This window comes from Polyodon spathula, chromosome 11, assembly GCF_017654505.1.
Source record: "Polyodon spathula isolate WHYD16114869_AA chromosome 11, ASM1765450v1, whole genome shotgun sequence".
NCBI classification, from domain to species: domain Eukaryota; kingdom Metazoa; phylum Chordata; class Actinopteri; order Acipenseriformes; family Polyodontidae; genus Polyodon; species Polyodon spathula.
This window is the reverse complement of record NC_054544.1, coordinates 26,652,724-26,669,769: the sequence shown is the minus strand read 5'-3', so window position 1 is coordinate 26,669,769 and position 17,046 is coordinate 26,652,724. Positions and strand designations below refer to the sequence as shown.

Here is a 17,046-nt window from a genome sequence, read left to right as displayed (position 1 = left end):
GTAGAAACTGTTGTTAACATACGAATATCATTAAAAAATAAGATCTATTCCGAAAACTTGAAATCATTATTTAAAGAATGCTATTTTTAAAGTATGTTTTAAGGATTTATACATAGTTGGATGCCTTAGCTTTTCTAGATTTGTGTTAAAAGCAACAAGAGTGAAGAACAGTTTCATAAATATCAAAAGAAACTTAAAAGGCATTCATTAATCATTCGTGGATTACTGCAGTATCCTGGATTTTCATGTTCACAAATATAACTAGAACATAACAGCATTATAACAAAAGCAATGACCAGGTGTGACAGCGCTGAATATAACTACCACATGACAGCAATATAACAATAGAAATGACAAGGTGTGCTAGGGCTGAGGCCCTGCACATGGGAAGCATGGGTTTGGAATTTTGTTTGCAAATAAAGTTTGTTGAAATGTTTGTACTGACTATGGTGTGATTTCGATAGAAAAAAATAAATAAGACTTGCTTTTTCTCACAATGGTTTGGGTAATTTAGTTTTCTTTTCGGGAGAGAAATTATCCTAACTTCAAATTACCTAATTACTATTCAAATGCAGGAGGGTATATTTGAACGTTCTATCTGAGTTCCAATTTGGCCTTGTGTGATGAATGATATTGTGCATCTTTCTTGAACTTTTTGTTATGTTGAAGAACTGCAAGTGCAGCGTGCCACCTTTGGCCACCAAAAAAAATCTAATTAAAAAAGTGACAGAAACAAAACAAAAACCCAGACATATCGTTACATAGGTGACAACATTGTCTTTTTAAAAATACCAACATTCCATAAGAATGTGTACTATCCATGTATTATTTGCTAAACATTTGTTGACTGCATATATATTTATTATAAACCTATTATACACGTACATATATAATACATACAAGTTTTCCTACAGAACCGTAGCTGGGATTTTTTTGCATTATAATAGAATAAATGTTGCTTAACCCTCGGTGTGTCTCTTTTCAACTGTTGTATTACATTTTCCGCTAGAAATCAATTTCAGTCAATACTCTCCCTCTACACCTGCTCACTAGACACTCTCATCTCTTTTTAATTTCTCCTTTATGCGGATGATGCCCAGATCTTCCTCTCCTTTCAATCCTTTGACTCCCTGTTTGTATAGCAGGTGTGGTGCCAGTAATCCCAAAGAACAAACAGACTATAAAGTATGGGTGAAATGGATTGTTTTATTTGATTGTTTTTAAATCCAATGGTCAATAAATAATAAAGCTTTTGCAATACACACCAATGCATATTGCACAATGAAGGGTTGCTGACCCATAAATAATAAGCACGGTACGATTTAACACACACAATTGGACACACACGATCACCAGTCCAAAATGGTTGCTCTCAGTGCTTGTGGTGCAGTACAATTAGTGCTAACAATGTTGATCGTGACTGTAGTGCCGTGTTGATCCAGTTTTGTGCTGCCCTTGGCGACAGCTCTGGATTTGTATTTAGCCATCTAGTGATACAAACAAAACAATTACTAATAACACGAAAAACAAACAAACACTCACGAATACTTTAACAACGCTTTCTTTGCGTCGCTCACCGTTCTTTAATAGAAACCAAGCGAAAGAAAAGATTTACGATTCTCTGGCCCCTTTATGCTATCACGCATGACCCCTTGGTAAACGTTTACCGCTGTCTCTATTGCTTACAGCTGCTAACTCGTTTAGCTTCTGGGTCAATACATTCCTGCAATGGAGTCTTGCCTTCTTCCAGGCTAACTGACTTCCTGACCCAGGAAATTAACTGTCAGGCCAGCCCGTCCAAAGACTTCCCTTTTCACAATTTAGCGCCTTCACAAGTCGAGAGGGAGATTTCCAACCAGAACTCATTATATTTCTGTCACACTCCCACATCTCAGAATGCCTCTAGCTATTTCAAATTACATTCTCACCACTTCAAACTCAACCTCTTTAAATTTGACCTCCTGTAATTTCCTCCTTCTTTTACTCTCCAGACTGGACTACTGTAACTCTCTTCTTGCTGTTCTCCCTGCTTTGGCTATCGGCCCCCTTCAGCTAATTCAAAATTCTGCTGCTTGCCTTGTATTCTCCCAACCTTGCTACTCTCATGCTATCCCCCTGCTTCACACCCGCCAATGGCTACCTATCTCTGCTCACATTCAATTCAAGACCTTGTTCTTGCCTCAGTCACAGTCACAGTCACGTAACTCCCTCTTCTCCAAACAAAAGATTTGTACTCCCCAATTACCACTCAATTACCAAATTGGGGAATGGCCACACCTGTAATGGTTGGCAGGATAAGCGTTTTGTTTGTTTCTAACTGTCTGTGCTTGTCATTGTAGAAAGCTAACCTCCAGGAGCTGTAGCTAAACTGCCAGCAATTAAACCCGGACTACACTTCACCATTGTGCACATATAAACGTGTAAATCACCACTTTCACTAAGAGCACTCACTCTGGACTTGTGACCGTGTTGTGTTTGTGTGTGTCTTGTTTAGTGTATTATTATTTTGGGACTGAACCCTGTGGTTTGCCTGAGCAATACACATTGCTGTGTAGAGCCAGTTATTATTTGTCTGCAAATAAAGAGCTACTTTTTCACTGTGAACTGTCTTGTGTCTATCATTCCTGAGCACCGCATCACCACTGCACCTGTGCACTACGAATCACTTTGACATGACTATATATTACTATATAGTCCACTGTAGTTAAGTAAAGTGTTTATTTTTGACCTGATTCCTTCACTGCTGTGCAGCTTGTGTTGCTTGGAGGTAGCACAGTCAGTACTTGGATAGTAGACAAAGGTATCTGTGCACACAGGTCTCTGTCACACAAATCTATGTCCTATGCCTCTGTGCCACAAAATAATAACTGTAAAAACAGTTAGGTTCATACTTTATTATTTTATTCATATTTGTTTGGTTCTTGTATAAACATCTTGACATTCATTGAAGAGCATCATTTCAATAAGCATGTGAAACAGTATTTGAGATTTTTACCAGGTAAATAACGGCTTGCCATCACTCCTAGAGAGCTCACAGAGGCAGTTCAGAATCATCATGGAGTCCCGTAGGAATTTAGCAGGGACTGTATCTATAGCAACTTTCCTCAGGGCAACAGGATCATTGTAGGCCAGTTGGGGCTGCTCCTGTGGCCTTTGTCTCAGAATGCCATATGTGTTGATGATAAATTCACAAAATGCAGGATGAATCTTCCAGTTGTACCCAAACCTCTCCAGCTGGGACATCAGTGCACAGTAGCGCTGCGTCAAGTCTCTGCTGGTCTGCTGATCCACTAATCCAGGGACCGGGTTTTGTGGTCTCTAAAAAAGAATAACATCACTTTATTGACAGTATTTATTAGTATGAGAGTAAACCCAGTCATTTCAACAAACACCTGCACTAATAATGCTTGTTATTGACAAAGAATGCCTTCTTGCATATTGGAACAAAGTAATCTCTTGTAATTAATTTTGAAAAAGACCATAAACAGTCAAAACAAACTCAGATTAGACGAATGTCCAGATTATATAAATTTTCTACAAGGTATTGGCCAAATTTATCACTCGCTTATTGTAAATGACTTCTTATAATATCTTATAATTTTCACTTCACATGGATTTCCTGTTAGTGCAGGGAGCCAGGGCGCTGGCTCCTGCGCAAGTGTGTGTGTGTTTGTGCGCTTTGGAGTAATCACCTGCGATGTGCAGCATGGAGACGAGTTGCTAAGCGACCAGCTCAGCCGGAGGCTCGTCTTGTCTGGCAGTATTTTCCAGTGACTACCCACACATGTAACACATGACCCTGTTACAAGCCAAATCACCCTGGATCGAACAGCTGAGTGCAAAGGACATTGGGAAATGTATTAACTTGCATCCAGATAAGCGCCTGTGTACTGTATTTTATTTATTTATTGCATTTATATAGCGCTTTTTATAGAAAAGTATCTCAAAGCGCTGTACAGTACATAGCAGAAAAAAGAGCAAATCGAAACACATTTATATAGCATGTCACACATACTTCCCGTGTTTTTTTTGTTGACCCTAGGAATAACAAGCAGCCCCGCATCTTGTGATCTCAGAGTACGGTTTGGAAGACACGGGGGTCAGTAACTCCTACAAATAAGTAGGTGCTATTCCAATCAGAACCTTGTAAGTTAACAACAACCTTTTAAAATCAAATTCTGTACTGCACAGGGAGTCTGTGTAAAGAGGCTAAAACAGGGGAAATATGTTCACTTTTCCTGATTTTAGTCAGAATTCTAGCAGCGGTATTCTGAACAATACCATATGTTTTGGGATACCAGAAAAAAGTGAATTTCAATAATCAATTATAGATTAAACAAAGGCATGCATTAGTATCTCAGCATCAGATACAGAAATAATTGGTCTAACTTTGGCTATAGTCAAAGCTTATCAGCAGATCATTCATAATTCTGACAAAGACCGTCTCGGTGCTATGTGCAGAACGAAAACCAGACTGAAACTTCTCAACTATAATGTTAAGAGTTAGAAATGTTTGTAACTGAATTGCAACAACTCTCTCTAGAACCTTATCTAAGAATGGTAGGTTGGAGATTGGCCTATAGTTATTGAGGACTTTAGGATCCAAATTGTGTTTCTTAAGCATAGGCTTTTACCACAGCTAAGAGCTGAGGGAACTGTACCGGAGGAAAGTGAACCATTTATCATTTTTAAATGTGGGTATTAATAACACCAAGAACATCTTTTATAGTTTTGTAGGAATAGGATCAAGAGAGCATGTTTAGGGACTATGTGACACGGGAGCTGGGTGGTGATGTCAGGCCAGAGGCAGGAAGAAAAAACAACAGAGAAAAACGCTGCTCTGCAAAGAGACGCGGCGTGTGCCATTTATTAAAACAACAAAAATAAATTTTAAGATTTTAACAAAAAAACACTATTCACAGAGCAGAAATCAAAGTTTAAACACAAATGAAAATCACAACACAAAAACTCAACCCTGAGGTCCGGCTGGGCAGTAGCCTTCATGGAACCTATAAAAGTTAGTTTCATTTTTAAACTGGTCTCTGTCCTCTCGCTCTCCCGTACTCTCCTCTGTACACCCACCAGGAGTGCAGAGAGCTGCCAGCTTTTATGCAGATGGCCATCTCCCGATTAGCAACAAATGAATCACTTTGGGAGATGGCCACCTTCTGCACAAGGTTTTCTTTTTAATTACACCCTGGCAGAGGACGAGTTGCCTAATCTCGCCTCTGCCAGAAACAAAACAATAACAAAACAAAAACGCACGGCTGCGCCGTCACAGACATTTTAAAATAAATACAAATAAACAACACGGCCCTCACCTTCATATTACACATAATAATAAAAACAACAACAACATATATTCAAGCAGGGCTTTGCCCTGCCCCTTTTTAATAATGTGTAGGGCTCTTTCCTGCTGCAGACTACTAATCCATCTTAGTGCCTCTGTACTGTATTTTAGTGCTGTTTAGGGACTACTAATCTTATGATGCATTTCAGTTTGCCATAGACACATGCGTCAATGCCATTTCCATGAAGCAGTGCAGAAACGTGCTCTATCCTTGTAGACAAAAGTGAAGGTGTTGAAAGTGATGGATAATGCTCCACCATACAAGAAAAATAAAGATGCTACTACAGTTATAACATCCCTGCAAACACTTTGTCAACCAATCCGAAAAATCTGGACACAATAATACAGGCCACTGAACAGCAAACTCTGGATGCAAGCTGGCAGCGTTTATTTCAGATTTGTTCAATATGCCTTGCTTTTGTGGTTTAAAAATGCCTTTGATCAGAATGGGACATCCAGGTTTTGAGGGCTGTTCATGTGCAATGTATGCTTTTGCAATGCAAGTTTACTTACAACTGTATTTTCAATAAAATGCACAGTACATTTAAACGTAAAATTATTTTTATTGTTCTCAAATTGAAATCTGATTTAACTTTTACTGTAACGTCAATAAAAACTGACAGGATACATCGGGCTTAGACTCCTGATAATACAAATTACTAATAATAAAAAATAAAATGCTGGACCCTTGAAATCCATCAAACTTGAAATTAGTCCTGTTTTGGAGGGATTTTGAGGACCTCAAAGTGGTATTTAAAATGTCATTAAACATTCATCATTGAGTTTAAATATTTGGCCTGGTTTCATAACTGATCTGTATCTTCCACTACAACATCTTGAGGTGGGAATCTCCTGAATTTTGGTCAAGTTGACATGGAATGGCCCTGTGGCAGGCTGGCGAGTGGATAGAGGCCCAGAGACAAACTGCAGTTCAAACAAGTATACTTTTATTATAAATAAACACAAAATAAACGTGCACAAGGGCAAAATAAAGGGATTAAACACAAATAAAGCAATACAAAAACAAAACTTACAAAATTAAGGTTTCCAGGCTGGGCAATGCCTTTACTGGATTCACAAATACAAAAAACCACAAACACCAAACACCAACCTGCTTCCTCAGCTCCCTCCTTTCAAATGAGAAGCAGAGGCCTCCTTTTATGTCAGGTGGCGGGGCGCTGATTGATCGTTAATCAACCTAATCAACTAATCAACCCCAGCCACCTGAACATAATAAACCCAGGCAGGTAGGGGAAATTAACCCCATCCCTGCCAATTTAGGGCAGAGCTTTGCTCTGCCACAGGCCCATACAGACAGACATTTAAGGTTACAGCCTTTAAAAGAAAAGAGTGGTGTGCTGTACCTGACCTTGGCCTATGATCAGGCTTTCGAGTATAGCATCCCAAAAACAGAGCTGGTGACATCATAAGGGCTGCACTTAGACTGTGATTTTGTGAACAGAGTAAATCACAGCTATTGAAATGCTGCTTCTGCATGTGACAGCACAGTATCAGGATTTATTCAGAAGTACAGGAACAGCAGTGCTGAACTGTACTTGTTCTTTGATACTATCTCTGTACAGGAGCAGCGGTGCTGATCTATACTTGTTCTTTGATAAGATCTCCTTACCTGTTGTATCTTCTCAGGAATGTTTGAAACGGTGTATCCATACAGCCGTGTTGTCCCTGGAAACACCACAGCCAAGATCCTCCTCTCCAACTGGAAAGCAATCTCTCCCATCACTCGGCAGTCTTTCTCCCCGTTTGGGAACATTTTCATACCTAAGGCCACAATAGAACAGTTTATAATCTCTGCACTATAGGGGTATTGTGTAAGCAGAATGGCACCCGCATTGTTAATGTTCCCGAAATCTGATGTTAAAACAAATGATCACAAAGCTGTTAGTTTTTATTTGACAACTTAAACATCCAAGGTGTTTGGGAACTGATTTTGAAAGCTATATTTCAAAGTACAGTATGTTGTGTTACTTCTGAATTGGAAAAAGATGGTGTCCTCTTTCTATTTTATATTGTTACAATGTAACAGATTGAAGTTGTTGGTTGAAGCTTTTAAGTCCATGAAACACCAACTAACTTTTTTCTGATAACTTATGGGACCTTTCATAACCAAGTAGTTTCGGGTTGTATTATCTGTGATTATCTATTTGGCCAATTTGCAGGGTCACTCACCAGTTCAGGTGCTGCGTGTTGTTGTTCTAGCTGTGGTCCATCATCATGTACCAGCAAGTCTTTTTCCCCAGTTTTTACTCAGGTTGTTGTCACTCGTGCAGTGCAGTGAACTTGTTCTGGTTTGTAGCACTGTATAGTTTTTAATTTAGTTGCAACCCTTTATAAATGAATAGGGGCGATATATATATATATATATATATATATATATATATATATATTATATGTATATATATATATATTTATATATATATATATATATATATATATATATATATATATATATATATTTTCTATACTTTTGAGGCATAAGCAATTAGGAAATAACACTTACTACCCAGGAACAAAAATTGTGTTACATAGTGTAATAAATAAACAAACAAAAGGTTTGAACAAAACACAAAACTGGTACACAAACACACATATACAGTGCCTATAGAAAGTCTACACCCCCTTTCAAGATTTTCACCTTTTGTTGCCTTATAGCCTGGAATTAAAATGCATTAAAATAGTTTTTTTTTTTTTCATTTATTTACACATCCTACCCCACAACTTCCAAGTGAAAAAAATATTCTAGAAATTTGTAGAAAATTAATTAAAAATAAAAACTGAAATAGCTTGGTTGGATAAGTGTCCACCCCACTTGTAATAGCAATCCTAAATTTAGCTCAGGTGTAACCAATCACCTTCAAAATCATACACTAAGTTAAGTGGCCTCCACCTGTGTTAAATTGTAGTGATTCACATGATTTCAGGATAAATTCAGCAGTTCCTGTAGGTTCCCTCTGCTGGCTAGTGCATTTCAAAGCAAAGACTCAATCATGAGCACCAAGGCGCTTTCTAAAGAACTCAGGGACAAAGTTGTTGAAAGGCACAGATCAGGGGATGGGTATAAAAAAATATCAAAGGCCTTGAATATCCCTTGGAGCACGGTCAAGATGATTATTAAGAAGTGAAAGGTATATGGCACCACCAAGACCTTGCCTAGATCAGGCCGTCCCTCCAAACTGGATGACTGAGCAAGAAGGAGACTGATCAGAGAGGCTGCCAAGAGGCCAATGGCAACTTTACAAGAGTTACAGGCTTTTATGGCCGAGACTGGTCAAAGTGTGCATGTGACAACAATATCCCAAGCACTCCACAAATCAGGCCTATATGGTAGGGTGGCAAGAAGGAAGCCATTACTCAAGAAAGCCCACCTTGAATCCCGTTTGAAGTATGCAAAAAAACACTCAGGAGATTCTGTAGCCATGTGGCAAAAAAGTTTTGTGGTGTGACGAAACTAAAATGGAACTTTTTGGCCTAAATGCAAAGCGTTATGTTTGGCACAAACCCAACACAGCGCATCACCCAAAGAGCACTATCCCTACTGTGAAGCATGGTGGTGGCAGCATCATGTTATGGGGCTGTTTCTCATCGGTAGGGACTGGGGCACTTGTCAGGACAGAAGGGAAAATGAATGGAGCAAAGGACAGAGAAGTTCTTGAGGAAAACCTGTTGCCTTCTGCAAGAAAGTTTAAACTTAGATGGAAGTTCACCTTTCAGCATGACAACGACCCAAAGCACACAGCCAAGCTACACTGGAGTGGCTAAGGAACAAAAAGGTAAATGTCCTTGAGTGGCCCAGTCAGAGCCCCGACCTCCAATCAAAGATTTGTGGCATGACTTGAAAATTGCTGTCCATCAACGCTCCCCAAGGAACTTGACAGAGCTTGAACAGTTTTGTAAAGAAGAATGATCAAATATTGTTAAATCTAGTGTGAAAAGTTGGAAGTGATCTGTCCCAACAGACTCACAGCTGTAATTGCTGCCAAAGGTGCTTCCACCAAGTATTAACTGGGTGGAGACTTATCTAATTATGATCTTTCAGTTTTGTATTTTTGATATATAATTTTTTTCTCAATAAAAACTTTTGTCCTGTTAATAGTGTGGAGTATGGTGTGCAGATAAGTGGAAAAAAATCACTCATTTAAATGCATGAAACTCTGAGGCACTGACACAACAAAATGTAAAAAAAGTTCTAGGGGGTGTAGACTTCCTATAGACTGTGTGTGTGTGTATATATATCACACATACAACATAAAACACAAAATATGTAAGAACATAAGAAAGTTTAGAAAAGAGAGGAGGTCATTTGGCCCATCTTTGCTCGTTTGATCGTTAGTAGCTTATTTATCTCAAACTCTCATGAAGCAGCTTCTTGAAGGATGTCAGGGTGTCATCTTCAACAACATTACTGGGGAGTTGGTTCCAGACTCCCACAATTCTCTTATTTTCTGTTCTGAATGCCCCTTTATCTAATCTCCATTTGTGACCCCTGGTCCTTGTTTCTTTTTTCAGGTCAAAAAAGCCCCTTGGGTCGACATTGTGAGTACCATTAAGCATTCTGAATGCTTGAATCAGATCGCCATGTAGTTGTCTTTGTTCAAGACTGAAGAGATTCAGTTCTTTTAGCCTGTTTGCAAATGACATGCCTTTTAAACCCGGGATAATTCTGGTTGCTCTTTTTGGCATTCTTTCTAGAGCAGAAATATCCTTTTTGTAGTGAGCTGACCAGAACTGAACACAATATTCTTACTAATGCATTGTACAGTTTTACCATTACTTCCTTTGATTTAAATTCAACATTTTTCACTATGTATCCAAGCATTTTGTTGGCCTTTTTATATCTTCCCCATATTGCCTAGATGAAGACATTTCTGAGTCAGCATAAACACCTATATCTTTTTCAGAGGTTCCTTCTTCAATTTCGGTATCTCCGAATTTCGGTATTTCAGTATTTATAATGTATATTTTTATTGCCTGCGCGCAGTACTTTTCTATATTCAATGCCATTTGCCATGTGTCTGCCCAGTTCTGAATGCTGCTAGAGCACTTTGAATAACATTTCCTCCTACCTTTGTGTTGTCTGCAAATTTAACAAGTTTGCTTAATATACCAGAATCTAAGTCATTAATGTAGATAAGGAATAGCAGAGGACCAAGTACTGATCACTGCAGTACTCCACTGGTTACCTGACTCCATTTTGAGTCTTCTCCTGTAATCAGTACTTTCTGTTTTCTACATGTTAACCACTCCCTAATCCATAATGAATGCACACACATAGGGGTGTGACACCCCGCAACAGGGAAATTCAAATTCCTCATTCGCATTATTATTTCTAACCACAGGCTACACTAATTTACCAGAAGGGAATTACTTCAGTTAACTTAAGCCATCTCTACATGTTTTTATAAAAGCTGCTTATCGCCTTAGAATCTATTATACTTGCTTCTCTAATGTGTTGCTTGCAGGTATTCAATCTGTTAATCTCCCTTCTGACTGGAAAGGGCACTGTGTAAGGCTGGTGGTATGCTGCCTCCTAGTTGGGCAGCCTAGACTGGTCAAAACTGGAAGGTGGTCATATCAGGGGGAGTGCGCAGCTGCACGTACGCAGAAGGACTCCATTGCAATCAGCTACGGGGCAGACAAGGATCGGAGAAACTATAGTGACGGGTTAATTGCACGGAGGAGTTTTGTGGTACAAAGGGGAAGCAGCTATGCCAGTACCAGGCCTTGTGTTGAAACATAATCTATGGCCAGAGTCTGTATTTTTGGATAATGTGTTTGTTTTTGTTTGTTGCAGAGGAGAACTGAGGAGACAGGATGCTGCTGCCATGGAGCCAGCACACACACCCTGAGCACAGCCCTCATTGGAGAGCACCATTTCGTGCACTGGGATTACAAATTACCTATTGAGACTGGGTCTGTAAACTGGCCATGTACAGCCCGACACCATCATCCAGTACTTCACAATGCTCAATGAGAATTGTATATAAAGCAAAGTAACGTAGATATGCTACAAAGTTAATCTTACCATGACTGTAGAAGCACTGCATCGTTGTGTCCTCAACAGCACCTTCACCTTTCCCTTTATTACCATCTAAAAATGAGACCTTGTTTTTTGTACGCTCTTTCCCGTTGACAGCCTGTTTGGTGGTCATGTCCTTATCTGAGACTGCACTGCGCAGGATCATGTCCTTATCTGAGACTGGACTGCGCAGGATACATTGTTTCTGGACTTGACTCTTTAAAGCAGGGTGTGTTTCCACAGTGCTGTACTGGGAGGGGTCCTTGCCTTGGTCATGCGTTCCCATTGTCAGCGATGTGGAGAGGAAGTCTTGGGTTGGGCTGTGGATATGGTCTTGAGTCTTCTGTATCTTGCATATCCCACTCATTTCCAAGGACCCCATGGAAGGTTTTGGAGCTGTGTTTGTAAAAGAACATTAACCATTAGCCACTAAATGCATAAGCTTTAAAATACCTTTCACATAACTGCACTGTCTCAAAAGCGTTTTTAAAATACCTTTCACAACTGTACTGTCCTGTGCTGTTTTTTTTTTTAAACACCCGCAGACATATTTATAGACATGAATAAAAATTAGATCTAGACAGAAAAATATGATGCTTTAAAATCTTCAGAAGAGGAACCCCCTGACTGCCTGATGTTTGCAAAATTTGCTAGAGAAATATGGACACATATCTAAAGCCTTACAGACTTTAACTGCAATTATTATAATAATGCAACAGTATGTGCACACGTTTTTAAATGTACAACGTGTATTATTGCCACGTTTGAACTCAGATAAAGTCATTAACATGCACTCTGCATGTCACTGTTTCCAGATACAACAATGCCTGCTATCATTTTGCATGGCCTGTACTGTAGTTTTCATTTTGAAAAAAGCTCTGGCTTGTATTCAAACTACGTGGTGGAAAACATATCTATCTCATCTATGTCACGCTCAATTTGGTAAAGCGATGTTTGCAGTAAATGTACAGTGGATCTCAAAAGTATTCACCCCCCTTGGACTTTTCCGCATTTTATTGTGTTACAACATGGAATCAAAATTGATTTAATTAGGAGTTTTTGCCACTGATCAACACAAAAAAAGTCCATAATGTCAAAGTGAAAAATAAAATCTACAAATTATTCTAAATTAATTACAAATATAAAACAGAAAATAATTGATTGCATAAGTATTCACCCTCTTTGCTATGACACACCTAAATTAGCTCTGGTGCAACCAATTGTCTTTAGAAGTCACATAATTAGTTGAATGGAGTCCACCTGTGTGCAATTAAGGTGTTTTACATGATTTCAGGTTAAATACACCTGTCTCTGGGAGGTCCCACAGTTGGTTAGTACATTTCCTAACAAAAACTACATCATGAAGATGAAGGAACATTCAAAGCAAATCCGGAATAAAGTTCGTCAAAAGCACCAATCAGGGATAGGATATAAGAACATTTCCAAGGCATTATTTTAAAATGTATCCCAAATTACTGAAACAAAAATTGACCCCTCCCCACTTATTGACCTTTTTCGTATTGTGTCAGAAGACATCCCTTTGACCAAACTGCAGTCAGTTTGCCTGGCTTTTGCGACTTTGCTTGCCAGGCTCTCAATCTTGTTTAACTGGAAGCAAGCTGTCCCACACTGGGTCAAGGATGTCAAGCATTTGCTTAGGCTGGAAAAAAATACATTTACCATTCGGGGAAACACAGGAAAATTTTATACATCATGGCGACCCTTTCTAACATTTTTTATCACTCCTTGAGCCAGCCTCCACCCAGTGCTGTGTTTTATTTATTTTCTTACAAATAGAAAGTGACTCTAACTGTTGCCTCTTTTTTCCCCCTGGGGGAGGTTTTGTTTTATTGGTGTGTTTTTTCAAAATGTTAAACATCATTTTCCTGCTCTAAACTGATAACCAATAAAAGATATTTAAAAAATGTATTTTCCCACGTGCACTGCAGCACTGACTTTGTACTAGTGACTGAATTTGTGTTTATTGTGTGTGTGTTTAATACCATGTCTAGTGTTTCAGGACTGAACCCTGAGGATTTAACTGACCAATACACATCATTGTGTATTACCAGTTCTCATTATTATTTACTGTTGTCAAGCGATGTTGGATTGTGAATTCATCAGTCACTTTGTTGTTTGACATTATCTTGAGCACTGCAAATCACATTGCCACAGTATCTACAGCTTTCAGTGAAGGCTGGTGGTACAGCTGCAATGACAGGAAGACAGGGTACTATCACAGGACACGGTGCAATGCACTGGACCATGTTATGGTGAAATGGGATGACACAGCGAACCACTACAGGAAGCACTGTGTAGTAATCCAGTACTGATAGTACCGGATTTGATAAAGAATTTGTTGTCCAAGCTGATGCATCAGAGGTGGGTTTGGGAGCTGAACTATCACAGGAGGTAGAGGCAACTGAACACCCGGTCCTATTTCTAAGTAGGAAGTTGGAAACCCGAGAAGTCAATTACTCTGTAGTTGAGAAAGAGGGTCTGACAGTGAAATGGGCCCAAGAAAGCCTACAGTATTATCTACTGGGATGCCATTTCACTCTGATTAGTGACCACACTCCACTGACATGGATGCAAAGATAAAAATGCTAGGGTAATGAGGTGGTTCTTGAGCCTACACCTTTTCATTTTGATCTGAAACACAGGGAACGCAGATGGTTTATCACGAGTTCAAGCTTTTTTTTCAGCGGTAGCTCGACCCAGGGGTTCGGAGCTGAGGAGGAGGATATGTGATAAACCAAGGGGTACAATAAGGAATGGAAGGTATCTGAAGATGGAAGTTTTGAATGGAGGTTACCTTCACACAAAATGGCCAACAAGTACCCGAAATGGCTAACACACACAAGATGGCCGACAGGGAAATCTGCCTAGAAACAGGGCTCAGAATGAGGCTCAGGAGCGGTTTGGGAACACCTGCAGAGGGTGTGGCCAGCCCACGTAAACAGGCCTGGTTTTGACAGAGAAAGAGAGTGAAGTAGGGAGAGACACCAGTGTGGTGTCCATGAGCAAGAGAAGGAATCCTAAACTGTTTGACAACCTGTGTATGACCTGGACTGTTCTGACAAACCTCCTGGCCTGCACCGAACTTTGAATTGTTAAACGACTATCCCTCTGCCTGAACCTTGGAAGGCAATAAAAGTGCAGGTACAGTCCTGTTTAACCTTGAACTGCTGTTGTGTGTGGTATCTCAAGCCGATTTTTTGTACAAGTTTGACTTTGTGGACCTCACTTTGTCACTATATATATATATATATATATATATATATATATATATATATATATATATATATATACATATATACACACACAAACACACACCACCCACTCCATATATCGCGGGTGTTGGGGTCCAATATAAATCCTCTATATATCGAGGGTCCCGAGGTAGCGAGAGACCCATAGAAAAACAAATAGGCTAACAAATAAAGTGTACAACCAGTCCCTCATTTTAATCGGGTGCGTTAAGGTCCAGTATAAATGCCTTTTAAACCCGGAATAATTCTGGTTGCTCTTCTTTGCACTCTTTCTAGAGCAGCAATATCCTTTGTGTAGCGAGGTGATCAGAACTGAACACAATATTCTAGATGAGGTCTTACTAATGCATTGTGCAGTTTTAACATTACTTCCCTTGATTTAAATTCAACACTTTTCACAATATATCTGAGCATCTTGTTGGCCTTTTTTATAGCTTGCCCACATTGTCTAGATGAAGACATTTATGAGTCAACAAAAACTCCTAGGTCTTTTTCATAGATTCCTTCTTCAATTTCAGTATCTCCCATGTGATATTTATAAGGCACATTTTTATTTCCAGCACATGGTACCTTACACTTTTCTCTATTAAATATCATTTTCCATGTGTCTGCGCAGTTCTGAATCTTGTCTACATCATTTTGAATGACCTTTGCTGCTGCAACAGTGTTTGCCACTCCTCCTATTTTTGTGTCCTCCACAAATTTAACAAGTTTGCTTTCTATACCAGAATCTAAGTCATTAATGTATATTAGTAGAGGACATAATACTGATCCCTGCTGTACTGCACTGGTTACCTCACTCAATTCTGAGGTTTCTCCTCTGATCAGTACTTTGTTTTCTAAATGTTAACCACTGCCTAATCCATGTGCATGCATTTCCATGAATCCCTAATGCCTTCAGTTTGAGAATTAATCTTTTATGCAGGACTTTGTCAAAAGCTTTCTGGTAATCTAAATAAACCATGTCATATGCTTTGCAATTATCCATTATCGATGTTGCATCCTGAAATAAATCAAGCAGGTTAGTTAGACTTTCCATTTTGGATCTTATTATAGTTTCTGTGGCAGGCTGGCGAGTGGATAGAGGCCCAGAGACAGACTGCAGTTCAAAAAAATAACTATTTTATTATAAATAAACAAAAATAAAGTGCACAAGGGCAAAATAACAGATACTCAAACACAAATAAAGCAAAAACAAAACTCACAAAAATAAAGTTTCCAGGCTGGGCAATGCCTTCACTGGATTTAGAAAATTCAAAAACCACAAAACAAACACCAACCTGCTTCCTCAGCTCCCTCTCCCCAAATGAGAAGGAGAGGCCTCCTTTTATATCAGGTGGCTGGGCGCTGATTGATCGTTAATCAACCTAATCAACTAATCAACCCCAGCCACCTGAACATAATAAACCCAGGCAGGTAGGGGAAGTTAACCCCATCCCTGCCAATTTAAAAAGGGCAGAGCTTTGCTCTGCCACAGTTTCCATAAGTTTACATATAATAGAAGTCAGACTTACTGGTCTGTAGTTACCTGGTTCGGTTTTGTTTCCCTTTTTGTGGATCGGTATTACCTTTGCAATTTTCCTGTCTGTCGGTACAACCCCTGTGTCAAGAGACTGTTGCATCATCTTGGTTAGCTGTTTGTAAATCACTCCTTTCATTTCTTTGAGTACTATTGGGAGGATTTCATCCGGCCAAGGGGATTTGTTTAAAGAGCTCCTAGTCCCTTTAATACTTCTGCCTCAGTTAGGCTGAAGTTACTTAAAACGAACAATAATTCTAAGTGCCTATGCATATTGTAGCTAAGGAATACGCAATTAGACAGTAAAAATGGGGAGCCAACTCCAGGACCGCCATATATCTGAATCTGCAGTATAGTGAGGGACGATATAACGAGGGGTGGGTGAGTGTGTGTGTGTGTGTATATATATATATATATATATATATATATATATACACACACACACACACACACACACACACACACACATATATATATATATATATATATATATATATATATATATATATATATATATATATATATATATATATATTATATAGTAATGAAGTGTGGGGCATTGTGGTCGAGGGCCGATATTTTGGGCCACGGATTATGCACAGTCTGTACCCGTTTTAAAGAAATGTAGTCCTGCCGGTCTGGCGCAGCAGGACTTCAATTCCCCGGAGGCCATGTTAGATGGCATAATTGGAAAAGGCAATTGTCTAATTGATTGAACAGCTGCCATCAATTAAACAATTGGGAGCCTTTTAAAAAAGGACAGTGTCAACCTGTTGATTGAAGAGTGAGCTATGGGAAGGAAGCAAGAATCTTTTGTACAAGGTAGGACCGCGTGTTTTGGAGCTGGTAAGCAGCTTAGTTGTCTGGA

The 17,046-nt window shown here is 39.2% G+C and overlaps 1 protein-coding gene across 1 annotated transcript; it reads right to left on the bottom strand.

Moving 5' to 3' along the window:
- Positions 1-2,652: 2,652 nt before the first annotated feature.
- LOC121323024 (speriolin-like protein) lies at positions 2,653-11,980 on the bottom strand. Its single transcript, XM_041263742.1, has 3 exons — positions 11,394-11,980; positions 6,981-7,132; positions 2,653-3,318 (listed from the first exon to the last, which is right to left on the bottom strand). Exons 1-3 carry the CDS (start codon positions 11,767-11,769, stop codon positions 2,992-2,994), a joined length of 855 nt encoding a protein of 284 aa, XP_041119676.1. The 5' UTR covers positions 11,770-11,980; the 3' UTR covers positions 2,653-2,991.
- Between the last annotated feature and the right edge of the window lie 5,066 nt (positions 11,981-17,046).

What these genes read in the sequence shown, in the direction of transcription:
- LOC121323024 (XM_041263742.1), bottom strand. Translation starts at nt 11,769, where the DNA reads ATGGGGTCCTTGGAAATGAGTGGGATATGCAAGATACAGAAGACTCAA. An exon ending in GCAGTGCTTCTACAGTCATG is followed by an intron (nt 7,133 to 11,393) that starts GTAAGATTAACT and finishes TTGTGGCCTTAG; the next exon opens with GTATGAAAATGTTCCCAAAC. An exon ending in TTCCTGAGAAGATACAACAG is followed by an intron (nt 3,319 to 6,980) that starts GTAAGGAGATCT and finishes ATTCTTTTTTAG; the next exon opens with AGACCACAAAACCCGGTCCC.